The following is a 25,429-nucleotide window of genomic DNA, read 5'->3' on the forward strand; positions in this document are numbered from 1 at the left end:
TCTAAATTTTAAAAACATAATTAGACATTGGCTGACTTACAATTTTGAAAATTTCTTTTCTTATAATCAAATTAAAAATGTACATTAATTCTACTTGCCTGTCTTTGTATCTTGGATCCACTAAAGTGGCGATGCTGTAGAGTGGTTCCTTTTCTACCTCAGCAAAGCGAGTCTCCACTGCCTCTAGGAGAGTTCTTTTCATGGTTCGAACACCCTGGTCAGTCGTTTGCTCTCGAGACAGGACACGTCTGAGAGCTGTTTAGAGAAAGAATAGACGGATAACAGTTTATTACTTATTTAGAATATAAAAAAAGCATTGTGTGTTCTTTAATTAAAATGTAGAAAATAAAACAAAACCAACCTGAAATGGCAGGGATCACATCTGCTGCAGTTGCAGTCTCCTTGCTCACTTCCCTAGTCAGTTCTTCCAAGGGAACTAACACTTCAGCTGTATTCTCCATCAGGGTCCACTGACTAGCTGTTAGTGTAGCAGGGAGGTTGTGGTCAGCTGTATAGATGCTGAGCGCTCGCTTTTGCTCCAGAATGCTCTGTAGCATATAGAGGCTGCTGTTCCATCTAACATGCACATCCTGCTGCAGGCGCTTCACGGTCATCTTCAGAGAAATCTGGATATCTTCCAGGCGTGAATAGGCCAAAGGAGAATGTTTGAAATGGCCTATTATCTTCCTGGCATTAGCCATTGTGTCTGTGACGCTGCGCTGAGAGAGCAGACCCTCGTGCACAACTAGTTGAAGCGTGTGTGCAACACAGCCCAAGCTCGGTACAGCCAAGTCCTCCATGGCTCTCTTCATATTTCGCGCATTGTCACGCACAATTACATGGACACGTTCCTTTTCAATTCCCCAACTGTTCAGCATATCTCCGATAGCCTGTTTCACATGCTCTGCTGTGTGAGATCCGCGAAAATGTTGCGCATTTAACGTAGCACGTTGTAAATTAAAACTCGAGTCGATCCATTGTGCAGTGAAGCTGATCAGTGACATTGGACAAACAGACGAACTCCATATGTCTGTGGTAAACTCAAAAGCAGACACCTTTGATAACATGACTAACAGGTGGTCACGTAGCTTATTGTGAATGCTGGGTAGAGCTGTGTCTGTAAAGTAGCTTCGAGAAGGTAACTCGTACCGTGGCTCCAGGTGCTCCATGAGACGGCGAAATCCTACGTTTGAAACCACAGACAGCGGCTGGTCATCTAGTGCAATAAATTCAGCTATCTTGGCTGCGATGTTCTTGGCCTTGTCGCTATCCTTAGGAAGTTTTTCTTTGTTTTTCAGCATAGCTTCCAGTGTCGGCTGGCTCCATGTTTTGATCTGCGTTGCCGCGGTGAACTCGGAATATTGAGCTGGATGTTTGTTCTTAAGATGCCGGATCAGGTTCGTGGTGTTAAAAGCAGCTCTGTCTTTTCCGCCACGTGAAACACTCAGTTTGCACACGTTGCAAGTGGCTGTTGGACAGCCTTCGGTCTCCAGTTTAAAATGACTCCAAACCGCTGACATTTTTTGCTCTCCTGGAGCGAGACGGGCATTAGCCTGCTAGCTAACTGCTAACTGAATTCCGCGGTCCACTTTAAAACGTGTGACGTTATGGCTGCCGTATGGTGTTGTCATGTTGTTATTGAGGAAGTGAAACTTGGTACAAAATTAAGCCATTGTTATTCAATTTGAAACTCAAGATTGATTAAAAATGTCATGCTTGTTGTTTTATAAGGCTAAATCCAATCTTTAACACCCGATTCCGATCTTTTAAAAGTCACGTGATCGGGCCCGATTTCCGATCACGTGATCGGATCGGAGCATCCCTACTTTTTGCATATAGTCTGTTCATGCATAGAGCATGTCTGTGGTTGCTCTTTGCATATTTGTTCTTTTTTAGCTTGAGCATAAGCATATTGCTTATGACAGATTTCTGAAGATGCTCGGGAGAATCAAGAAGAGCTCATGTAAAGGGTCCTGATGTCTTAAATGCTGATAAATTATAGGAGTTTATCAAATAATAAAAAACGTGACTCCAGGCAAGGCTGAGTGTTACAAACATTGAGAAATAAATGAGTGAAATCTTGTAAAAGACCATCGTCCAATTTAATTTAAAATAATCCACAGCATTTGATTTTTACACAATTAAAATTGCCTAAGGTGAGTTTTATTTAGAAATCATTTGTTTGGAGCATGCCTCCAGGTCAGGGATGAGGTCCTGCCTCAAGTGGACGAGTTTAAGTATCTCGGGGTCTTGTTTATGGGGGGTAGAAATATAGCACGTGGGATCTCTTGGCGGATTGGTGCTGCATCTGCAGCGATGCAGGCATTGCACCGATCTGTCATGGTGAAGAGAGAGCTGAGACGGAAGTTGAAGCTCTTGATTTACCGGTCGATTTATGTTCCTGCCCTCACATAAATGGTCACGAGCTTTGGGTAGTGACCGAAAGAACACGACCACGGATACAAGCGGCCAAAATGAGTTTTCTCCACAGGGTGACTGGGCTCTCCCTTAGAGACAGGGTGAGAAGCTCTGTCATCTGGGAGGGGCTCGAAGTAGATTTGCTGCTCCTCCATGTCAAGAGGAGCCAGTTGAGGTTGCTTGGGTATCTGGTCAGAATACCTCTTGAACACCGCCCCAGTGAGGTTTTCTGGGCACGCCCAACTGGAAGGAGACCCAAGGGAAGACCCAGGACACGCTGGAGGTACCATGTCTCTCGGCTTGCCAGGGAGTGCCTTGGGAATCCCCGGAAGAGCTGGCCCGGGTAACTGGGGAGAGGGAAGTCTGGGCCTCTCGGCTTAGGCTGCTGCCTACGCGACCCGACTTTGGAAAAGCAGCTGGGATGGATGGATGGATGGATGGATGGATGGATGGATGGATGGATGGATGGATGGATGGATGGATGGATGGATGGATGGATGGATGGATGGATGGATGGATGGATGGATGGATGGATGGATGGATGGATGGATGGATGGATGGATGGATGGATGGATGGATGGATGGATGGATGGATGGATGGATGGATGGATGGATGGATGGATGGATGGATGGATGGATGGATGGATGGATGGATGGATGGATGGATGGATGGATGGATGGATGGATGGATGGATGGATGGATGGATGGATGGATGGATGGATGGATCTCTTCCCAAGAGCATTTAAATAAAATCATGCATATCTCTTTGACAGACATACCCCTCCACAGCTGGATTCCCCACCCCTGCTATTTCCTACTAGCGTGCAACTCTATATCTAACCACATAAAGTAAAAATTTTCTAATCTTGATTGTCTCTAAATTAACCCTAATGACGTAGCCATTTTATGGGATGGAATGAAGGATGGATGGGTAGATGAAACAAGGACCCAGAAGTAATGCATACATCATGCAGTGGTTTTATAAATGCATTGCTTGGTTCTTTTTCCAGCACAGCAAAAGAGTTGTTTACCTTGTTTCTCAATGCATGTAGTTAGAAAAAAATATACAGAATAAACATACAAAATATGGTTTTATAAATATTTTAATGACCAAAATCAGAGCTGAATGTGAGGCCCAGGAAATAAGTCATAATAAAAGCATGTGGAGCCCGTCAACCTATATGGGTCTTTCTCAGAAACCTGAGCGTCATGCCAACCAGTCCACTATCGGAGGACACTGTGTCTCCAGACAGATAAAACAGCCCATTCAGGACAGCTCGGCCACTGGCCAATTCCAACCTGTCCGTCCTCATCCAACATGCCTCTGTGCTGCCTGTTTCATTAGGCCTGTTCTCAGATCTAGCAGGTGTGTGTTTGATGGAGGTGAGGAGGAGGAGGTGTGTGTGTGTGTGTGTGTGCGCGCGCATGTGTGTGTGTGTGTGTGTGTGTGTGTGTGTGAGAGAGAGAATATCTGAGGCGTGTTTTGTCTTTTAGATTGGCTTGGTGTCATTTGTAGAGATGGTTAGGCATAGACAATTAAACCTGAAAAGTGTTACAGTTAGGTTTAGAAAAACAAGATTTTTCTTAGTTTTTTTTTCTTCTTTTTTTGCACATGTGGTATCCGGCAACAGGTATGTAGAGCACCTCTAAAGATTAAATAAACATGAAGCTCATCATTACAAAATGTGAGCCAAACATTATCTGATGGGAGTCAGATTTTAGAAATAATACCTAAAAAGAAACATGACCCCTAAAGGGCTTTTTGGTAAGTAATCATTAAGCTGAAAACAGCAACAGGATGCTTAAAGATTAAACTGTAGGTTCAATTATTATTCAGGAGCTCAACTAACGAATGTTATTTTAGCGTGTTGGACTAATAAAACATGAATGTAGATTTTCTCTGACAAACATGCATAAATAGTTTTACTTTTCCTCCACCTAACCAGAAAATGACCTGGGGTCTCATTTATCAAACATTGCGTAGAATCCTTACTAAAACCGTACTTAAGCTCAGCAAAAAAATGTACTTACGCCAAGTAGGTTTGTGATCTATCAAACATGGAGTACACACTGCTGCACGCAATCTCCGCTTCATAAATCGGAGACTAACGAGAATGTTTCTCAGCTGCATTTTAGTCACATCCTGCCCTCACCACGCCCACTTACTGCCATAAATAGTCAATGCAAAGTGCCTTGTGGATCTCATGCATATACATAAGCCGGCTGTTGCAGCACTCCGCCAATGACATTACGACCGTAGATCAAGGCAGATCAAGGAAGCGCAATTTCACAGAAGCAGAAATTGAGGTACCTGTGGGCGAGGTGGAGAAATGAAAGGAAGGGCTTTTGCAAAACAAGTAAGAGAAAATCCACGGAGTGGCACAGCGTTGCTGAAGCCATCAATGTTGTGAATTCTTCAGAGAGATCTGTGTTGGAAATAAAAAAAAAAGGTCCAATCGGGGTTCGATCCCCAGACTCCCGAGTGAAAGTCACGCACGCTAACCAGTCACCCAAACGGAGTTCTCTCCTGTTCAACTAGCCAGGGCGCATGATCAGTTGGGTCAAGGTGACAGGACACACACTGTCACAGACACATGACATTCTGTCTCAATCTGTCCCCCTGCTGATATTCTGCATTCCGTATTCTGCGCTTCAGGCTGTGTGTGTGTGTGTGTGTGTGCGCGCGCACGCATGTGTGTGTGTTCATGTGGGGGGGTCTTGTTCTGTGTGATAACGAAGCAGTACAAGTGATAATGCTGCAGAATTTCATAATTGTATCCTTCTCAGCAGCAGCACTGCAGGTGTTCTCCATGTCCAAACTGTGCATAAGCCAGGTCCTTAGTCAACTTAAAGTTGCGTGCATTTTTCAGCTAAATTTTCTTTGATAAATCCCAAAGTTTGCGTGGAAAGTTGCTTACGCAGTTTTCCGACCCCGTTTTGTGTGTAAGCAAGCTTGATAAATGAGGCCCCTGTACTTTAGTTACATGTTTCCTGTAAAAGAGGTAAGCCCACATTCTGCATCAGCTTTGCTTGTTCATCACAAATCTGACAGGATTTTGTTCAAAGGTCTGAGGATGAGTCATCAACACTTTTCTCAGTTTCCAGCAAATTAAAGTGTCAGGAGTTCATGCTGATGCAGAGATAAAGGGAATCTATAAACATATATAATGTGTACATTATATTCATTTGAATAAAAAAAAAGAGTTCTTGTTCAGCAGTGCAGCGTTTGCACTATAGAACGTTCAGTATTGTGATTTTTTTTTCAGATGTGTCCTTCCAAACCACCACCTCCCACCCTCCCCCTCCCTCTTGTGTTTTCACTAGAGCTGTGGAGAATTTCATTGGGTTTGGAGGCTCAGCTGCAGGCTCTTTCTCCCCCATCCCCCATCATCGCTTCATCCGTCATTCTCACCAGCTCTGGACAGAAAATTATTACCCTACATGCTGCTCTCCAGTCTGACGAAAGTCTGCTGGGTGTCTGTGGATCTTTAAGAAAAAGTCATAAAAACACAAATCTTGGCAAAAAATTTGCTAAATTGAGTGTTATTTACTCGCAGAGGCAACCGTGTGCTCACAAATTGGCCATCAGGCAGATTATGGCTGATGGTTTTCAACACTGATGCTCAATACATCCATCTTTTTTTGGCTGATGGGCTTAATTTAGTTAATTATATAATTAGAAGTAGGACTGCACAATATATCGTAAATATATCGTTATCGTGATGTCAGCATGCACAATATGCATATCGCAAAGAACAGATAAATATCGCAATAAACTGTGAGCTCAAATGTTTGCTACACATAATGTATTCTGTCAATCAAATGGAAGTATTATGTTTTTTTTAACACATCAAATAGAGCTCTTCATCCATTTGGCTAAATTGGTGGGTTCTCATAGGTTAGATGCATGCCCCCGAGGCGGGTAGCACTTCATTTTGATGGTTAGCAAACACCTGAGTTAGCTTTGTTCTGCTCTTTTTGCTGATTCTGCTTTTCCCGGGATCCACTGATCGCCTTTTCTTCTTCATTTTATTTTTCCCTTTCCTCGCATCTTTTGCTTTTCTCATTTTTACAATTTTTTATTTCTTTGTTTTTGATCATTTTTGTTCCTGAGTTAAGTTTTTATTTATCGCAAGTAATATCGTCATCGCAATATTAATCGCTGTTATCGAATATCGCAGGTTTTCCTTTTATCGTGCAGCCCTAATTAGAAGTAAATTCACACACCACAGCCAGAGATCACTTGTCCTTCACCTCATGTCGCCTCATTGTTTCTGTATTTACTACACAGCTGAACCTTCCACCTGATTCACGCTGTGCTGTCCAGTTTGCTTTTTTCTCCCAGGCGTAAAGTACCTCACCGTGGAACGCTCTGGTTTAACGTTTGTTATCACACCTCAGAGCTGTTTACTGAGGTGGAGAGCAGACACACCAAGGGGTCTGTCCAGGACGAGACCTTGTGTCCCACAGTGGTTTGTACGTCCTTTCTGCACTCTCACTGTTAACTTTGTAGTTGAACAAGGAAATATTAAAATCTGCAGCCAATAAAAGTGTGTCAACCCCTTAACTCCTGCTTAGCGTATTTGTCAGTGAGCTGGGCAGTCTGGTGTTGGTCCTGTTAATCTGGTTATTTTGCTTGAAGGTTTTTAAGCTTCTGGGTTTTGGACAGTTTTAGTGATGTTTTGGTCTGGGCACCTCCACTCTTATGGGAACGTTGTGACTGAATTAAGATTAGTTTAATGCAAAGTTCTGGCCATAAAATGTACACATGTCAAGTTTTGACAAACCTGCGTTAGTGTCTGACCTGTGTGTGTTTTTGTGAGGAAGCACTAACGCTATTGGGCTGTGTGTCAGATCCTCTTTCTCTAAGATGCCTTTGCTGCAGCTTCCATTTGCGCCTACATGTCAAGTTGTTTCAGAAAACAATGAAATTATCTCACAGGCGGCTTTGCAGTCTTAGCAGTTCAGTGCATTTGATTTGGTAACAGAGGCCAGATGTTGATTCACATTAAAAAGTACATTTTCAGTCAGAATGTTTCTGGTTTGTTTCCAAAGAGCAGTAGAAATAATGTCATCATGACCGACTGATGTTTACAGCTGTTCGTCAGAGGCACAATCAACATTTATAATTTGGTCATAGATGGTTTTGTTTTTATTAGTCATCAGTTAGATATATATCTGCCATATGTTCAGTGTGTCTGTCTCTATACCATTATCCATATCCACCTTTTATAGATTCCTGTTGCTCTGCCTGTTGTTTTGTGTTTACTTTATTTAGGCAAATTGGTGACGAACTAAAAATAAATTCATCTTTGATCTTACTGATTACGAGTAAAATGGCTTCTGTTGTTTCTTCCATCAGTCGCTGAGTTGTTAAGGATTTTCAGCTGTTAGAAACTTTAACACATCCAGCATTGCGTGTAACACAAGAAAAGGAGGCACCCTACTGTTCAGACATCGTTTGGTCAAACCATGATCAACGTTTGTCAGAGAATAAAGATTTATCCAATACATCCATCTACAAGCTGAGCATGAAGCCACAGGATGCTCGGCTGTTATTGATTGGTACGAAGGAGGGGAGTGAGTGAGTGAGTGAGTGAGTGAGTGAGTGAGTGAGTGAGTGAGTGAGTGAGTGAGTGAGTGAGTGAGTGAGTGAGTGAGTGAGTGAGTGAGTGAGTGAGTGAGTGAGTGAGTGAGTGAGTGAGTGAGTGAGTGAGTGAGCGAGCGAGCGAGTGAGAGATCACTGAATTGTTCCATCTATTTCACCTCCAATACTTCCTCTCAGTGCTCTGTATGTTCTCTGTTTTTTAAGCCAGAGGAATCCAACACATCTGCAGTGTGTGTGTGTGTGTGTGTGTGTGTGTGTGTGTGTGTGTGTGTGTGTGTGTGTGTGTGTGTGTGTGTGTGTGTGTGTGTGATATTTATGTGTGGCAGTGTTTGTGCCATTGTGTATCTCTTTTGTGCATGTTTGCCTTCTAGCAACAGAGTGAGGAGGGGGATGTTTGGCATTTGGTGTGTGTGTGAGAGAGAGGGGGGGGGGGGATGATCGACAGACGCCGCCACCACACACACACACACACACTTAAACACGTATATTTCATAGATTCTGACCACTTGTGTCACCAGCAGCTCCTCCAGGGTTAACCTGATTGTTCCTGTACTTATGAGGCTGGAGATCCTGAACAAGACCTTATTGATTTATTCCCATCATGGTTGTGTGTTGGAAAATCACATCTACATATTGAAAATCCATAGCCAGCTGCTGCTTGTGTGCTGCACCTGCGATTGAGCTTCCTGCTGTAGGAGCCGTCTGTGTTTGACTGATGTGTTTTTATGACTGCAGTGTGCCTGAGACCAGAAGCAGAATTACATTCACATATGGGCGTCTGCCTCCGGATCCTTTACTTCTACTGCGCGTACTGACAGAGAACAGCTCTGTAAAGTTTAGACACTCCGTTGAGTGATAGAAATCAGATCCTAATATTTCTAAATTACTATATTTAAGGAGGAGTAGAGCTGAAACAGGCCTCTAACCAGTGAAGAGCAGGGCTGTCATCAACCCTTATGTTCATATTGACTCATCTTTAGACTGATTTATAAGATTATCTAAACAAGTCATTTGCCTACCAAATAAATACAATTACGGTCAGTTTTGATGTTTATTGACCACAAAGGAAAAAGAGAAGGCCAGTGCCAGCATGACCAAAGTAAACACAATGAAAATCTTCTGATTTATGTGTTTAAAATGTAAAAATCTTGAATATTTACTGTGTGAATATTGAGTAAATCCACCTCTTGATCTTATATTTCCAGGGTTTCCCTTACATAGGCGTAGTCGGGGCGGGCCGCCACGGCTGAAATCCCACCGCCACGCCTACAAGATCCCAAGTTTTATTTATTTATTTATTTATTTAATTTTTTTGCGCTGTTTCCCGAAGAAGCAGCAGGAACTACTATATTGTCGCTTGTGATCACAGCCGGTGTCGGTACAAGATCGGCTCGGGGTCCTTCGACTGCCGATGACGTCAAAGTACGGCAAACCCACTCGGACAAAATACACTACACATCTATACTGTTGGAAAGAATTTAGCAGTTTCATTGTTAAAATAATGTTTCTTAAGACGTAAGTTTGTGTTTATAATGTTATTTGTAAAATAAAACACTATATTGTATTCATAATGTTGAACTCCTCTTTGAGCACATCCCTTGAAGGATCATAGGTATTAGCAACACCTGTGAAATTGTATTTGCAGGAAAAAAGTGTGTCCCGTTTATTGAAGTATTTTGTGTTTAGTTTTTGACGTCTTGTCCATGCGTAGTTCAGTTACGCTCATAGCTGCTAGCCAAAACTCTGGAGTTAAAAGTTTTCTGGCTTTACTAAAATACCTGTCTATACTTATTTGATTGATGGTAGTTTTACTTTCTATTAGACTCCAAATGTAATCATTTGGCACGTTTCTAATTCATAATTTGTAAGAATATAATCGTTGATATTAGCATTAGCATTCCTATGGGTTTTTCCACGTATATTAGCATTGCGCTAACCACTCGCTGCCAAATTGCAGCCTTTGCACTTAGAAAATCTCCTTTTGTCACATCGCAATTTAATTGCACATGCAGTTAATCGTTCAGCCCTAATATACATGCAGCTCTATGCTAAAAGTGTATTTTCAAAGAGGTAATGATGGATTTCTTTGTAAAAGTTGTCCATCTTTCCAACAGAAAGCTTTGCCTGGACCAACGTAACGTGATAACAACGTAACGTGATTACGTAATTCCGTAAGGTTTATGTTCAGCCAGTCAACTACTTTGACGTCATCGGCAGTCGACGGACCCCGAGCAGATCTTGTACCGACACCGGCAGGCAGCAAGGAGGAGCAGGCAGGGCAAGGTGAAGTTACAGCATAAGTTACTGAGTTTAAAATTAGAAAGGTAGCAGTGGATATAATGCTTTTACGTTTACATGTTTCAACAGCATTAAGATAAACGAGTGTTGACGATCTTGACAGGGTTTCCTCCAGTGCTTATTAGGCCAGGTTTTCCTCCCCCCACCAGGCTAAGCATCACTTAATTCATGTAAAATGTATTTATATTTTCATGTCTGACTTTAACCGCATCTAATACTGTATTACGGCGTGAGCGCAACAGCGACAACTTAAGATCGATGCGTGAGCAGCCTGAGAGGTCGGGTGATTCATCTGAACCCTTAAAACCTCCAGCAGGCTATGCTGCACTATTGACATGTTAGCGCGCAGCGCTAAGAACTTAGCGACGTGACATGTCTCGGAAAAAGCGTAAAAACACGTTGGACAATTCTTCTGCGGCGGGAAAATAACACTTCTTAAGCAGAGCACGACGTAGCCTCGGCTCATTCACCCTCTGTCTAGCCAGACTGAGCTCGATAACAACATTGACCCAGCACAGCCACTGGGTCGTCGGAGCTGCCCCGTGACTGCCTGATGGAAAACCAGCAGGTTTCATCAGACTCATAAAGTTTCTTGTTTTTGCTGGGGACCCCCTGTATTTTACCACTCCCTCCTGCAGTCTTCCCTTATTAAATTTTAAAATGATTCTGTAAATTTCGTGTATCAATAGAAAAAAATATTTGCCTCTGCCAGCTGCAGTCAATGTAGTTTCCAAATAATAAATAAGAGGTGCATTCATCTGTGTATCTACTTCGATCCGCATTAGTGATATTTTCAGCACCAGAACAGTGAAGCAAAGAAACAGATTCCTGAGATTGTTAGTCATTTTATTTATTAGGTGCATCTGACCTGTTCAATTTTTCTCTGAAATGAGATCAAATCGGTGCTTCTATGGGATGTCTCCTCTCTGCACTAGAAAAATTTACTTCATTTAGAGATGTGTCATAATTTCTCCCCAAGCTGTAGTAATAAATGGCGTCTGGCGACAGTGCAAACATCTTTTATCTTAGAAGAAAGGCTTTTAGCGCTTCTACTTGTTGTGGTTTTAAAGACATTCAAGTCATTTAGAACAGAGGAAAGAGCCGCAGCAAACTCCGCTGCTGTCTTCGTTGTTTATGAGAAACTGAGCGTCGCTGTGTGTGATGTCCGTGACGCTGTGGTTTTTTAGCATTAGTCAAAAATGGCGTCTGGTAGGGCTGGGCGATATGACGATTTTAGACCGTTTTACGATCTACACATCTGACGGTCTGTCATTTTTGAGAGACCTTTTTATCACGATTCACAGCTCTGCTGTTGAAATTCTGCCTCTGACTGAAAAGGGAACTTACCTCCGGCGAATGACACGCCTTTGTTTGACCCTTAACCAATCAGAGTGAGTCATAGTAATATATTAGTGCCCCACTTGTTTTCACCTGTGTGTGAACAAACATGGCTTCGGCCGCGGCTGAGAGCAACAACAAGGTTTTCGTTCCGAAGAGGAACGCCTCGTTCATTATATGGAACTGGTTTGGTTTTTCACCAGACGACAAAGAGCAGCGAAACGTCATTTGCTAAGTTTGCAAGGAGAGCGTCAAGGCAAGTGATGGCAACACCACAAACTTGTTTAATCACTTGAAAACAAGGCATCCCAAACAATACAATGAGAGCCAGCTGGCAGCTAAAGCTAAAAAGCCTGCGGCTGCAGCGGCAGCGGCTAGTGCTTCTTCCAGGCAGCAAACGCTAACAAACACTCACAAAACTCACTCCCTACGACAGAGACAGCAGACGATGGAACAGCGTGACAGATGCAGTGACGTACCACTTGGTTAAAGATTTGTGTCCCGTGCGAACAGTAGGAGTGGGATTTAAGAAAACGATAAAAACATTGGATCCGCGTTACGAGTTTTCCAGCCGCAAGTATTTTTCGAACACCGCCATTCCACGCATGTACGCTGAATGCAAAGTGAGAGTTGCAGAAAATATCCAGAATGCGCAGTTTTTTGCTACCACAAGCGATCTCTGGTCCAGCCACACATCAGAGCCGTATTTGAGCCTAACTATCCTCTACATGAGCAACTGGGAGCTACATAGTTTTTTGAACAAGTTAATGTTTGCACAATACGTTTGCAATTGACATGTTTGCACTTTAAATATGTTTACGATTTTAATTTATGTTAAGTTACTTGAAAAACGAGAAAAACTGATTTTTGTAATTGTTTCTCTCAGGGCTTTTATCATCTCTGGTGTGAGTTTAAAATATAAGTGTGTTAGCACTGTGTTGATTATCCCTAATATGAATAAATGTTTATTTATTCAATGTTTCTCTTCTTTAATACGCAATTGAAGTTATGCTATTCATGGATTAAAAAAAGTAATAAAATCGAAATCGTGATAAAATATTGGAAAAATCGTGATATTCTATTTTTGCCATATCGCCCAGCCCTAGCTTCTGGTGACAGCACAAACATCTTTCTTTATAACAAAGGCTTTTAGCACTTCTACTTGTTGTGGTTTTAAAGACGTGTCCAAGTCATTTAGAACAGAGGAAAGAGCCGTAGCGAACTCCGCTTCAGTCGCCATGTTTATGACGAACTCGGCGTTGTGGTGTGTGACGAGCGCTACTCAGCGCTGACTGGCTCGGTTAGAATTCTCACGGGGTGGGGTTATTTGAATAGGAGAGTTCCCAGACCCTTTCTCTGTGCAGAATTAAACAGAGGAGGAGTCTGGCAGGCCAGGCTACAGTTTTACACACCCCACTCCCACAATTAACTACCACTTCCTGAAACAGGAGTGCCAAAAGCTTGTTTTTGTTGTTGTCTCGGTTGTTGACCGAGCTGTTGTCTCAAGTGAATGAGACATTTAAAGCTTTTATTGTAAATGGCTTGTATTTGATATAGCACATTTTAGAGTCCTAGAAACCCCATCCCCCCCCCCCCCCCCCCCCCCCCCCCCCAAGGTAGGCCTGGGCGATAAATGGATTGAATGAAATAATTCACATTTTTTGTTGCGGGTGATTAAAAAAGAATGTATATTGAATTTTTATGTAATAGTTCCTTTTTTTGCCCCCCGGAGCTTCCGAGGCGTTAGTTTCACATAACCACGACAACGTCACAGCACACACGAAACAGTAACAGCAAGCGACTCCATGGGCACTGGTGAGAGTGAGAAGTTTTTTCCTAAGAAAGGAATTAAATCCTCTGTTGTTTGGTACCGGTTTGGGTTTGCTGTGGCGGAAGTGGAGCGTGGCACTTTTATTCCAAGAGAGTGTTCATTTATTCATTATTAATCTCAGAAATGAGGATTACATTTGTCTTGCTTGTGATAAAAAAAAGGCTTTAAAGTGCCTTCCATTTGTACTTTTTGCTATTCTTAATAATTGCGGGGGAGAGAGAATCAGGAAAAGAATCGTGAATCGAATAAAAAAATATAAAATCAGAGATTTTATTTGTAGGCTGTATCACCCAGCCCTACCCCAAGTGCTTTACAAGACAATCAGTCATTCACACAGTCAGTGGTTTCCAGTTAACCAGCTATTAACCGTTAAGCAGCGTCAGTAACTGGTTAGAGAAAGGTTGTAAAACGCGCATCCGTTGAATTGCTTTTATTTCTGAATTGCTTTTATTTTTGATTTGTACTTCTACTGTACCATGTTCAGCGCCTTGGGCTTCCTGACAGGGTTGCGGAAGGCGCTTTATAAATAAAGCTTTGATTGATTGATTGATTGATTGATTGATTGATTGATTGATTGATTGATTGACATCAATACTCGAGGACAGGTCCAGGTCTGGGGAGGCTGCCTGTAACATGTTGTGCTTTCATGTGAAACAGGAATTGTTTTGTTTGCACTTGCAGGTTCTGAAAGCTAAACAGCAGAAGTGAAGCAGGACTTACAGTAAACATTAACACATTTGTGTTTTCAGTTCCTTGTAAACGTTCAGTTACTGTTGGTCTGGTGAGAGAGTAGAACCAGAGACAGAGGTGTGTGTTTCACACCCAGGCCACGACACTAAAGCTCAGAGTCATTGCATATTTTGATGAGCTTCATTTGTGTCCTTTTATAACAAACAGCACGGGACTTTATAGCCATAGAAAAGATCTCAGAGGCTGATATATGAGAGCATGCATGTTTCTAACGCACCACTAACTTGATGTGTTGTTTGTCTCTAGATCAATGCTTTTCTACAGCTCTGATCAAACATTATCATTTATTCTTCTGCTGATGAACAGCTATAAAAGTGGTCAGGACAGGAGTCCGACTATGTTTAAATAAGGAAGTGTTTAATTACAGTCTCTTCTAGCAGTAGCTGTTATTTTCTTTTTTCACGTCTGAGCAAAAAGGTGCTGCTGCGGTTTCCTACAGAAAGCTTCCCACAGCAGACGTTTAGAACTGTTTAAACGTCAGTTTAATGCAGCAAACTCAAATAAAACCATGCAGGCTTTAGAGTTTAATCCTGTTTACCACACCACATGTGATGTGTGTTATACATAAAAGCTGGGCACCAGGTTGTACTTTGTGTATGAGAGGAGATTCTGTGTGTCATTAAAGAAGATGAAGGGATAATGTTGATCCTAGGCACAGTTGTAGTTGAGTGTTTGGATCCTGCCTGATGATTTTTCTTTAAACTCCATTACACCTATAATTTATCTTAATTGTCTTATATTTATCTGCAAGCCCGTTGATTGTTTACAGGCATGATTTTTCACACAGTTAGTTAGAAAACAGCACTTTCATCTCTCCTTGTCTCTTTATTTGCTGCTTAGTCTGACGAACACTGAGACAGCTAAGTTGTTTTTGATTTGATATACTCAAGAACTATTTGCCCTGTCTGCTATAATGCAGGGGCTTTTGTTTATTCTGTACCAGAAATAAAAGTACAAGTTACTTTTATTTTTACAGCAGTAAAAGCAACTATTACCACTGCTAAAAAAGACATAACATGATGTTTCTGACATTTATTCTGACTTTTGAACATATTTTTGTTTGTTAGCTGAATTTCTGCTGTAGTTTGTAGGGTTTTTATTTTTCTGTTGTTTTCTCCTGCTGCAGCTACTTCATCTTAGTGTTTTATGAGAGTTATGGCCTCTGGCCTCACAAAGAAAATCCTTTGTTGGCTAAAGTTTTCTTTCTCATTCCAACACAGAAGAATGCTGCATTAAAAACCTCCTCAGTGGGGGTTTATGGGATACTTGGCCAGGCACGGCTCTCTTGAACAGTGTTGGAAACTAAATTATTTAAATGCAGATTTTTATTCTATTCATAACCTTTCTGCTGAATAGTGAATAGTTAAGTTTTTCATTTGTGAATAACACTGATAAGGGTAATGTCTCACTGTGCTGTGGCTGTTAGAGACTGGTTTGAAACAAAATGGCAACAAATAATGCAAATTTTCATTTGGACTCATACTGAATTGGTACATAAGACACTTTTACATTCTGTCATTTTGTATTCTTTATTAGACAAACACTAATGTCAGATTAATTAATCATCTAATTCTCTTGTCAAATTTGAAGCAGCCGAGTAAAATCCAAGTTTCCAGGACTTTTCTTGGGATCTATGCAGCTATTTTTAAGTGAAATGAGAAAATCACTGATTTCAGTCTTATTTCTCTTATATGGAGAACGTCTTTTACTCATCATTTTATTGCCTCACCATTTGTTTCCTTTGTGAATCTTCTATTTTCCACAAGAGCACATTGTTTAAACAAAGCTCCAGTGGGCTGGACTGAGACTTGAAGGTAATTTCCCCGCTCCACTATTGTCGACAACGACAATTCTGTGTTTGTGTTTCTGAGGGAATCAATCAAACACACATGGCCCCTGCCTGCCTGTTGCTGGTGTTTTGTTCAAACCAGGCTTTTCTCATCTGTCCCTGTTTTAATTCTGTTGGGCGTCTTTTAAATCACAGCAGCTCAACTGGCTGCCGTAGATTTATAACAAATAACAACTTTTTGGTCCTCTAAAGTAAACATGTTTATTTTGCCTCATCCATTTTCCAGATTTTTACCCAGTTGGCTACAACATATCTGAGGTGTTTCAGCCAAACTGGATTTTTACGAGTTTTCTTCTGCTACGAGCTGAATTAGCAGAAGCTTTAGTCACATTTTCGGCTGTTTGCACGCCGTCTCACCTACAAAGGATGTTTTATACTTCTTTGATCAGCAGCCATCCAACTTGTTTATGACCGTTCATGCTAAAGATTGAACTGAAGATAAACTGAGTAGGAAGTGGCAGAGCCAGAGCTGGAGAATAGGAAGTGCCTATAATTTGTAGCTCCTTAAGTATAATGTAATGTGCGTGTGTGTGTGTGTGTGTGTGTGTGTGTGTGTGTGTGTGTGTGTGTGTGTGTGTGTGTGTGTGTGTGTGTGTGTGTGTGTGTGTGTGTTTGTGTTGCTGCTCTAGCCATCATCAGACCTCGCCAGTGTTGGTGGCATTGCTTCGGCGGATAAATGGAAGTGACACCACCAGCACCGGCAAGCTCTTGATGATGGCTAGAGTCGCTGGCCAAAACATGTCATTTTCAGGGTAAACAACTGTTGTGTCTGTGTTTAAAAAAAGAACTAAGTAATGGAGTCTGATGTGCTTGTCATTTTGCCAGAGGTTGAAAGATCTGACTAAGCACTTGTTTAAAAATTGTGCTGCCAGGGATTTTTCACCCTAATGGCCACCTGTTGGTAAGGTCTTACTAAAATATAAAAATACCGCTTACTTCCAATGATGTGTACTGCCCCCATTCCTTTAAGCAGAGCTGAGAGAGAGAGAGAGAGGGAGGGAGGGAGGGAGGGAGGGAGGAGAGAGAGAGAGAGAGAGAGAGAGAGAGAGAGAGAGAGAGAGAGAGAGAGAGAGAGAGAGAGAGAGAGAGAGAGAGAGAGAGAGAGAGAGAGAGAGAGAGAGAGAGAGAGAGAGAGAGAGAGAGAGAGAGAGAGAGAGAGCGAGCAAATTTTGGTGCAGACAGAATCAGCCGCTCCCCAAATTATTGTGCTTAGAGATGAGTAGAATTTATGTCAAGCATGGCGTCGTATTAATCTGTGCGCTCACATCTAGACTCGCCGAGACTTAAAACAATCAGCTTTGACGTGAAATTAGGTCTCTTTTTACTGACATTTTCACCTCTACTAAAGGAATCAGGTGATTTAGCTTTTCTGTGTTTTCACTGAGTAACTCAGCTGCATTCAAGCCAAATCAGTCTTAAAGAAGTCTTTCCACACAAATATATATATTTGATCCTTTTTGTGTTTGTGGCTACCACAATAATTGTGATGCATTGTTCTGAGTTAACAGAATCAGTCATATAGGGGAGAACTCCAATTTGTTATTTGAGCTTCTGATGTGATCCTCTTATCTCTCTTTCCAACCAGCAAATGGTGATGAGCCTGCGGGTGTCGGAGCTGCAGGTGCTGCTGGGCTACGCTGGGCGCAACAAGCACGGGCGAAAGCATGAGCTGCTGACCAAGGCACTGCACCTCCTGAAAGCTGGCTGCAGTCCAGCCGTGCACATGAAGATCAAAGAGCTCTACCGGAGACGCTTCCCTGCCAAAATGGTCTCCCACTCAGAACTGGCCTTGCCTGGACCGCACCATCCTGCCTCGGTAGGAGTGGTTGGGGGAGGGGGTGCTGTACTTCCCGCTGCCCTGACACAGTTAGCGTACGAGGGACATGCTGGACACGGTGGAGCCCCGTCGCCTGCTGCCTTACTGCCTCTCTCACTGCTCGGCCCTGGGAAGCACGAGCTGGCTGGACTGACACACCACCTCTCCACCATGGCCACACTGCATCCGGTCCACCCAGATGTCAAACTTCAGAGGCTGCCCTTCTACGACATGCTGGATGAACTCATCAAGCCGACCAGTCTAGGTGAGAAGATGTGTGTGAGGACTGTTTCTCTGGGATAGCTGATGACGTACATGCATCAAACTGTCATCTAATTATTGTGCAAATGTGACGCTGCAACAAGAACATAATAAGTGTTAATCGTTTCTGAGAGCAGATTGTTTATTTTTATCAGCTGGTACATAAGATATACCATATTTGGTCATACACAAAAAGCCAAATAATATGCATAATCACTTAAATGGTTTTGCTTTTACACAGAGAGGTTTCAGTGGGTATTAGGGATATTTATTTACATAAAGAGCTATTCAATTCAAGCCCATGCTGCCTTCTTTAATGGGCAGCCGTCTTTCTGCATGCTTATGTTGTATTTTGCTTTTGTAAGTTAAATGTTGCATGTTATTCGTTGCATCACCAATAACAAGTTGTGAGAAAAAGGTAAGCCTGTGGAGTAAATCTGGTGTGTTGGACAATTTTCAGCTGGGAGACCTAAACGATATTCTCTTATGGTTGTAGCCTCACGCACAAGCAACATGATCCATGAAGGTTTGATTTAATGAGAGATAAGAGTCCAGATCAATAACAACCCCACCCCTCAGGACCACAGGTCCTTCTCAAGAAATTATCATATTGTGATAAGGTTCATTATTTTCTGTAATGTACTGATAAACATTAGACTTTCATATATATTAGATTAATTACACACAACTGAAGTAGTTCAAGCATTTTATTGTTTCTAATATTGATGATTTTGGCATACAGCTCATGAAAACCCCAAATTCCTATCTCAAAAATTAGCATATCATGAAAAGGTTCTCTAAACGAGCTATTAACCTATTCATCTGAATCGACTAATTAACTCTAAACACCTGCAAAAGATTCCTGAGGCTTTTAAAAACTCCCAGCCTGGTTCATTACTCAAAACCGCAATCATGGGTAAGAATGCCGACCTGACTGCTGTCCAGAAGGCCATCATTGACACCCTCAAGCAAGAGGGTAAGACACAGAAAGAAATTTCTGAACGAATAGGCTGTTCCCAGAGTGCTGTATCAAGGCACCTCAGTGGGAAGTCTGTGGGAAGGAAAAAGTTTGGCAGAAAAGGCTGCACAACGAGAAGAGGTAACCGGACCCTGAGGAAGATTGTGGAGAAGGACCGATTCCAGACCTTGGGGGACCTGTGGAAGCAGTGGACTGAGTCTGGAGTAGAAACATCCAGAGCCACCATGTACAGGCGTGTGCAGGAAATGGGCTACAGGTGCTGCATTCCCCAGGTCAAGCCACTTTGGAACCAGAAACAGCGGCAGAAGCGCCTGACCTGGGCTACAGAGAAGCAGCACTGGACTGTTGCTCAGTGGTCCAAAGTACTTTTTTCGGATGAAAGCAAATTTTGCATGTCATTCGTAAATCAAGGTGCCAGAGTCTGGAGGAAGACTGGGCAGAGGGAAATGCCAAAATGCCTGAAGTCCAGTGTCAAGTACCCACAGTCAGTGATGGTCTGCGGTGCCATGTCAGCTGCTGGTGTTGGTCCACTGTGTTTTATCAAGGGCAGGGTCAGTGCAGCTAGCTATCAGGAGATTTTGGAGCACTTCATGCTTCCATCTGCTGAAAAGCTTTATGGAAATGAAGATTTCATTTTTCAACATGACCTGGCCCCTGCCCACAGTGCCAAAACCACTGGTAAATGGTTTACTGACCATGGTATTACTGTGCTCCATGGGCCTGCCAACTCTCCTGACCTGAACCCCATAGAGAATCTGTGGGATGTTATGAAGAGAAAGTTGAGACGCAAGACCCAACACTCTGGATGAGCTTAAGGCCGCTATCGAAGCATCCTGGGCCTCCATAACACCTCAGCAGTGCCACAGGCTGATCGCCTCCATGCCACCCCGCATTGGAGCAGTCATTTCTGCAGAAGGACTCCTGACCAAGTATTGAGTGCATAACTGAACGTAATTATTTGAAGGTTGACTTTTATGTATTAAAAACACTTCTTTTATTGGTCAGATGAAATATGCTAATTTTTTTTAGATAGGAATTTGGGGTTTTCATGAGCTGTATGCCAAAATCATCAATATTAGAAACAACAAAAGGCTTGAACTACTTCAGTTGTGTGTAATGAATCTAATATAAATGAAAGTCTATTGTTTATCAATTCATTACAGAAAATAATGAACTTCATCACAATATGCAAATTTTTTTAGAAGGACCTGTATAATGAAGAAGAAAATATCATTTCTATAGCGCCTCTCAAGATAAAAATTACGAGGCGCTTCACAAAAACAAAAAATGTAAAAATATAAAAAAAGCATTTAGAAAATGTTTAAAAATATATTTAAAATGAGCAAAAATAGGCAATTGCGATTAAAAAAATGTTAAGAAAGAGAGAGTGAACAGGAAAGAGGGAAATCAGTGGATCATAAGGAAGGTGGAATAGGTGGGGAGAGCAGAATAAAGAGAGAGTGGTGAAGAAGGTGATCATTAGATGATGTCTAATAGGGATTGGAAGATTTACTAGTTCATACGTATTCACAGATTAACACATATATAATACAGTTAGAGCAGGTTTGTTTCTGTAGGCTTTAGGTGAAACTTGTATGGAGAATGGATCTCTGTCTATATATAGCCCAATCCCAATACTTAACAATGGCTTAAGTGCCTTTTCTAAAAATATGTATTTTCCAACCAAATAAGTTATTTTTAAGACAATTAATGATATTTGATCATGCTCTGAATGTTTTCTACTAGGATTTAATGTGAACAGCAATGAATGTAAATTTTGTCGAGTGTTTGCTTGAAAGTTGTTAATAAAGATTTTTTTAAGTAGCACAAACAGCGACCGGCAGGCATTGTGGTCGATGATGCAATGGTCACTGACCCAATTCAACAATTATTTGCACACTTGTGTACTACACACTTGAAACCTCGCTGCACACTTCCTCCAAGTACTTTTGCTGCCATCCCTCCTGCTTAGAGGTGTTGGTTTTTTGTTATCAGTGACACCTGCTGTTTAGGAGGAAAACTGCAAAGGAAATTGGCAAAAAATGACTGAAAATGACCTTAGTTATTAATATTCCAGAAGGAAACAGTTAACCTGATTATGGGCGGTAACATTACATTAGGATAGGGCTAGTCTAATTGACATTGGATCTTTCCATTGCTTTGATGTTTACCTGTTGTACTTTAACATGATTATGGATGGAATTGGATCAAATCAGTTTTAGCTGCTCATGCGTCGATGTTGGCCAGAGAATCACAACCCTGATGTTCAAAAAAATCTCTGACCTACTTTGTCTGCAGAGGCATTAGCACACAACATCGGATTTTAATCAGATTAGAATTTCTGATTAATGATCACTTTTTTCAGCTCCTCACACCAGACGGTTGAAAACAACATTAAACTCCAACGCACAAACTGTTCTCATGAAATGGATAAAACTGTTTTATCTTTCTCATAAAACATTGTTGATATAAAGGCTCATCTCTTGAGTAGCAGATTTAGGAAACATCCAGAATCTTTGTCTGTATATCTCCATGGAGGCCAAGCCTTTCAGTCTGATGTCATGTCACCCGTCTGCCCTCTAATGTATTACTTAACAGACTTTTAATCTTGGATTTTATGTCTGTAAGATTTGTCTTTGCATCACACCCAGCACCAAGCCTGTACTTAGCATAATAACAATCTCTGGGCTCTGGGATGTATTGCAAATATATGGAAATGTCTAGATTTTCCTACATTAGCATTTTAATAGAGTAAGAGGCCGTCTCGTGATTAATTTGCCTGCAGATGCATGTACAAACACACTGCCTGCAGCTCTGTCATCACACCATCCTTCTTCTTTTTCCTACTACTTTCTCAGTCTACCCATTTCCTGCACACGTTTTATCCCTTTACGCCTCTTCTCCCTTTTTCTCTTTTTCTCTTCAGTCTCCATGGCCATCCTGGGTCAGGATTTGCATGTGGAGTGGTGAAATCATTCAGGCATGCACCTGAACCTGCAGAACACGCCCTCCTCTTATTTGAATTTGAAGGGCACGTTCACACCCTCGCCACTTACAGTAGTTTGAAAATGTTGTTGCTGATAAGTAATGCATGCACTGAGCATTTTATTCCCATGGAAGAGCAAAAGGAGTGATGGAAGTAAACCCTCTGTGTGAGATGTTGCACATCTTTCCATTACACAAAGAATTTGTCTTAGTGAGCTTTTTGTTGTCCCTTGTAGAGAACCGAATTGAAGCAGCTTGACTGATTGATGTTTCCTTTTGTTTTAGTCAAGCACCCATAATACTGGTATGAAAATGAAGCCAACAAGGAAGTGACCAAAATTGCAGTTCCACCCTCATCCACTGGGGGCTGGTGTCAGAAGTGAGCAAATCCTCATTGACTCATGTTAAAAATATCAATTTCACAGCAGAAATAAACGTGTTTACAGCCTGGTACCAATACATGTTTTTGGTTTAATAGATCTAATTTTACACTCATGACAACTCTGAGGGGGGTGAATTTTTTGTCACACTTCTGTTTAAGTGTATTAAAAGCCTAAAATTCTGTATAATTAATGAGCATCAGACCCACGTGACCGCAGAGCTAGCTCCGGGGAAAGGCCTCAGCCTGAGCCTCAGCCTCACCTGAAAACTGTTCCGGCATTTTCAGTCTCTCAACGTAGACCATTAGTGGTGCAGTTTGTGTGTTCTTGTTTGGATATTATTTGTGCGATTGTTGAACAAAATGACTTGCTGTGGTATTAATTGCACTAATAGAGGGTCCAAGAAGTCTCCACTTAATTTTTTTCGGTAAGTAAAATTATATTTATGTATTCATGTCGATGATTTTAGGTCACTGCCGCTCTTGCGCTAGCTGAGCTTAGATTTTAACATGTACTGTCTAACCATGAAATTTAAATGTATTGGGTAAAACCCAGTGCATTTAACATAACGCTGCATTTTTGAAAATGGGTTGAAATTAGGGCTGCACAATATACTGAAAAATTATCGTCATCACGATAACAGGACGTGCGATAAGCCCATCGCTAAACACTGCAAAAACAGCGATAAATGTTTGGTTCAAACATTTCCATCTGTGTCATACATCAGCTTTTTGTAAACCAGCTCTGTTTTTTATGCGGAAGTATTATTTGACCAATCAAATGTAGCTCTTCTGATATGCGACCAATCAGATGGTTCCCTTCACGTAATACGCCCGCCCCCTACATAGACCCTTTTGGAAAGCAACACCCGAACAGAGTTTGCGGCGCTGTTCCCTTGTTCGTCATGCTGGCTCAGATTAACGAACGCACTTTGTGCTGATGTTTCTGGATTCAGTGCTGCTTTCAAACGTGAACGTGACTCCGCTCGGTGTCGTTAATCATTTTTACCGCGCTGACTCCGACATGTGCCGGTGAACCAACCCACCTTCATGTCGCTAGTGTTAGCCCCAGGCTCCGGTTAGCTTCCAGCTAAAAGGCTACAGCACTCTCCTCCCAGTCCCACCCTGCTAAAGAGGGCCTGGAAAAGTTCCCCCACACATCAAAGTGATTTTTCATTTATGAGCTTTTTTTTTAACCTTGTTAATCAGGATAGTTGATTTGCTGCTGCACATAAACTGTCAGTCAGAAGCTCTGCTAGCCGGTTATCTTAGAGGAGCTAGTTCAATTTGTAAGCTTGTTATCAGAATCATAGTTACAGTTTCATCATCTGAGCTGCTTTTTAAGATCAAGGTAAACTTGTTCAATTTGGGGTTAAAAACAAACGTTTTCACATATTTTCCATGTAGTTTTTTGCCAGTTCCTCTTCTGAAAGGTGGACAATTCCCAATTACAGCAACAGCCTTATATCATAACCACATAAGTGGAGAAAATGTTCAGTAGCAATGAGAGAATTTGCTGTTGCATTTAAGTGATGTTAACTATTATTTAACATTTAAACTTATTTTCAGATATTTTTATTTATTCAAAAACCCTGGTAAGGGATGTTTTTCTGTATTTGGAGCATCAGAAAAAGTTTTATGGTGGAGGTGATGTTTTAAAGTCACTGAGAAACTGCATGCATGCAGTTTGTTCTTTTGCTGCTAATACAGTAGCAGGTGCAGCTGCATATTTTAGCAATAAAAATGTTATGTTGTAATGGAATTCATGCATTAGTTTTTGTTTGCTTTCAACCCAGAGCAGACGTCACACGCCAGACGACATCAACACTGCATACTTTAGTATTTGTTCATTTATCACGAGTGATATCGATATCGCAATATTAAGCACTGTTATCGAATATCGCAGGTTTTCCTAATATCGTGCAGCCCTAGTTGAAATATAGCATGTTGGTGGAGCTGGATTCCGACTATCGGTATGGTCCCCTCCTCTCAGCAAAAGCTCGGCGCATCTCTGATCGCGCCGCCTGTCTGCTGCGCGGCTGCCGGCTTGTGGAGCTCTCGGATGGAAACCGATGTTTTCCATCCGGTTCTCCCCAGCGGCAGCTCGGTGCATCTCTGACTCAGAAGCTCCGGTGTTGTGCACATTTAACTCCGGTTGTAGCTAGGTAGCTACCTCCGTTAGCTTAGCTCCCACCTCCGCGTTAGCTCTGTGTTGTGTTAATCTAAAGTTATTTGGCCAATTTAAAGCTGACTTGTGTAACCATTTTTGGGATCTGCTGAGTATCAGTTAAGAAGTGATTAAAACGTCATGACAACGCTCGCAATCAACGGTTGAACAGTCGCAGGTGTAGCATCATCAAGGTTCTCTAATTTGTGGCAAAGGTCACATTTACCCAGCTGGGTCAAGCTGGGTCAGACAGTAACTTTTAAATCCACAGATTAACCCAGGAATCATGATGTCTGAAGAACATATCTCATTATCTGCTGCTGTTCCGTCCCAGAAGAAGGACACTTCAAGTTCACAATAATAATTAAATACTAATATTAATAAAATCTTTGACTTTATTACTATTTATTATAATCATCAAAATATTATAATCATCAAAAATAATCACTTGGTTCAGTATAAATGTATTTTGATTACTGAAATAAATTATTATGCTTTGGGTATAGTTATGATTATGGTTGATTACTGCAGTAATGTGTGCTCAGCAAATCAGAAGGTCAGCTCCATCTTATCCATCTAACACAGAGTTTATCCAGAGTAAACAATAACTGCCAACACATGTTTTTGACGCATGACCAAAGCTTTCTTGCTGAGAGTGGGTGTGTTCTCAGGACTTTGTAAACTAACTTGCAACAGCTTTCACGTCAGTTCTTGAACCAACACCATCCTGAGGAGACGGGACGGCCGCC

General features: G+C 41.7%; 2 protein-coding genes across 3 annotated transcripts in view; one reads left to right on the forward strand and one right to left on the reverse strand.

Moving 5' to 3' along the window:
- Positions 1-2,665, reverse strand: part of LOC107376890 (zinc finger BED domain-containing protein 4-like) — a 4,570-nt gene extending 1,905 nt beyond the window's left edge. Inside the window, exons 1-2 of the mRNA XM_054748965.2 lie at positions 362-2,665; positions 99-255 (exon numbers count right to left, since the gene is read on the reverse strand). Of these exons, the coding sequence (XP_054604940.2) occupies positions 99-255; positions 362-1,520 (1,316 nt within the window). The 5' untranslated portion in view covers positions 1,521-2,665. The remainder of the gene's footprint in view (positions 1-98; positions 256-361) is intronic.
- The window catches only part of LOC107381742 (E3 SUMO-protein ligase PIAS1), an 88,936-nt gene that overhangs the window by 30,798 nt on the left and 32,709 nt on the right, over positions 1-25,429 (forward strand). For both annotated transcript variants that reach the window (XM_015953583.3, XM_015953584.3), the window contains exon 2: positions 17,679-18,174. In XM_015953583.3, coding sequence (XP_015809069.3) covers positions 17,679-18,174 — 496 coding nt within the window. The remainder of the gene's footprint in view (positions 1-17,678; positions 18,175-25,429) is intronic.

The sequence above is a fragment of the Nothobranchius furzeri genome, chromosome 9 (assembly GCF_043380555.1).
Source record: "Nothobranchius furzeri strain GRZ-AD chromosome 9, NfurGRZ-RIMD1, whole genome shotgun sequence".
Lineage (NCBI taxonomy): Eukaryota > Metazoa > Chordata > Actinopteri > Cyprinodontiformes > Nothobranchiidae > Nothobranchius > Nothobranchius furzeri.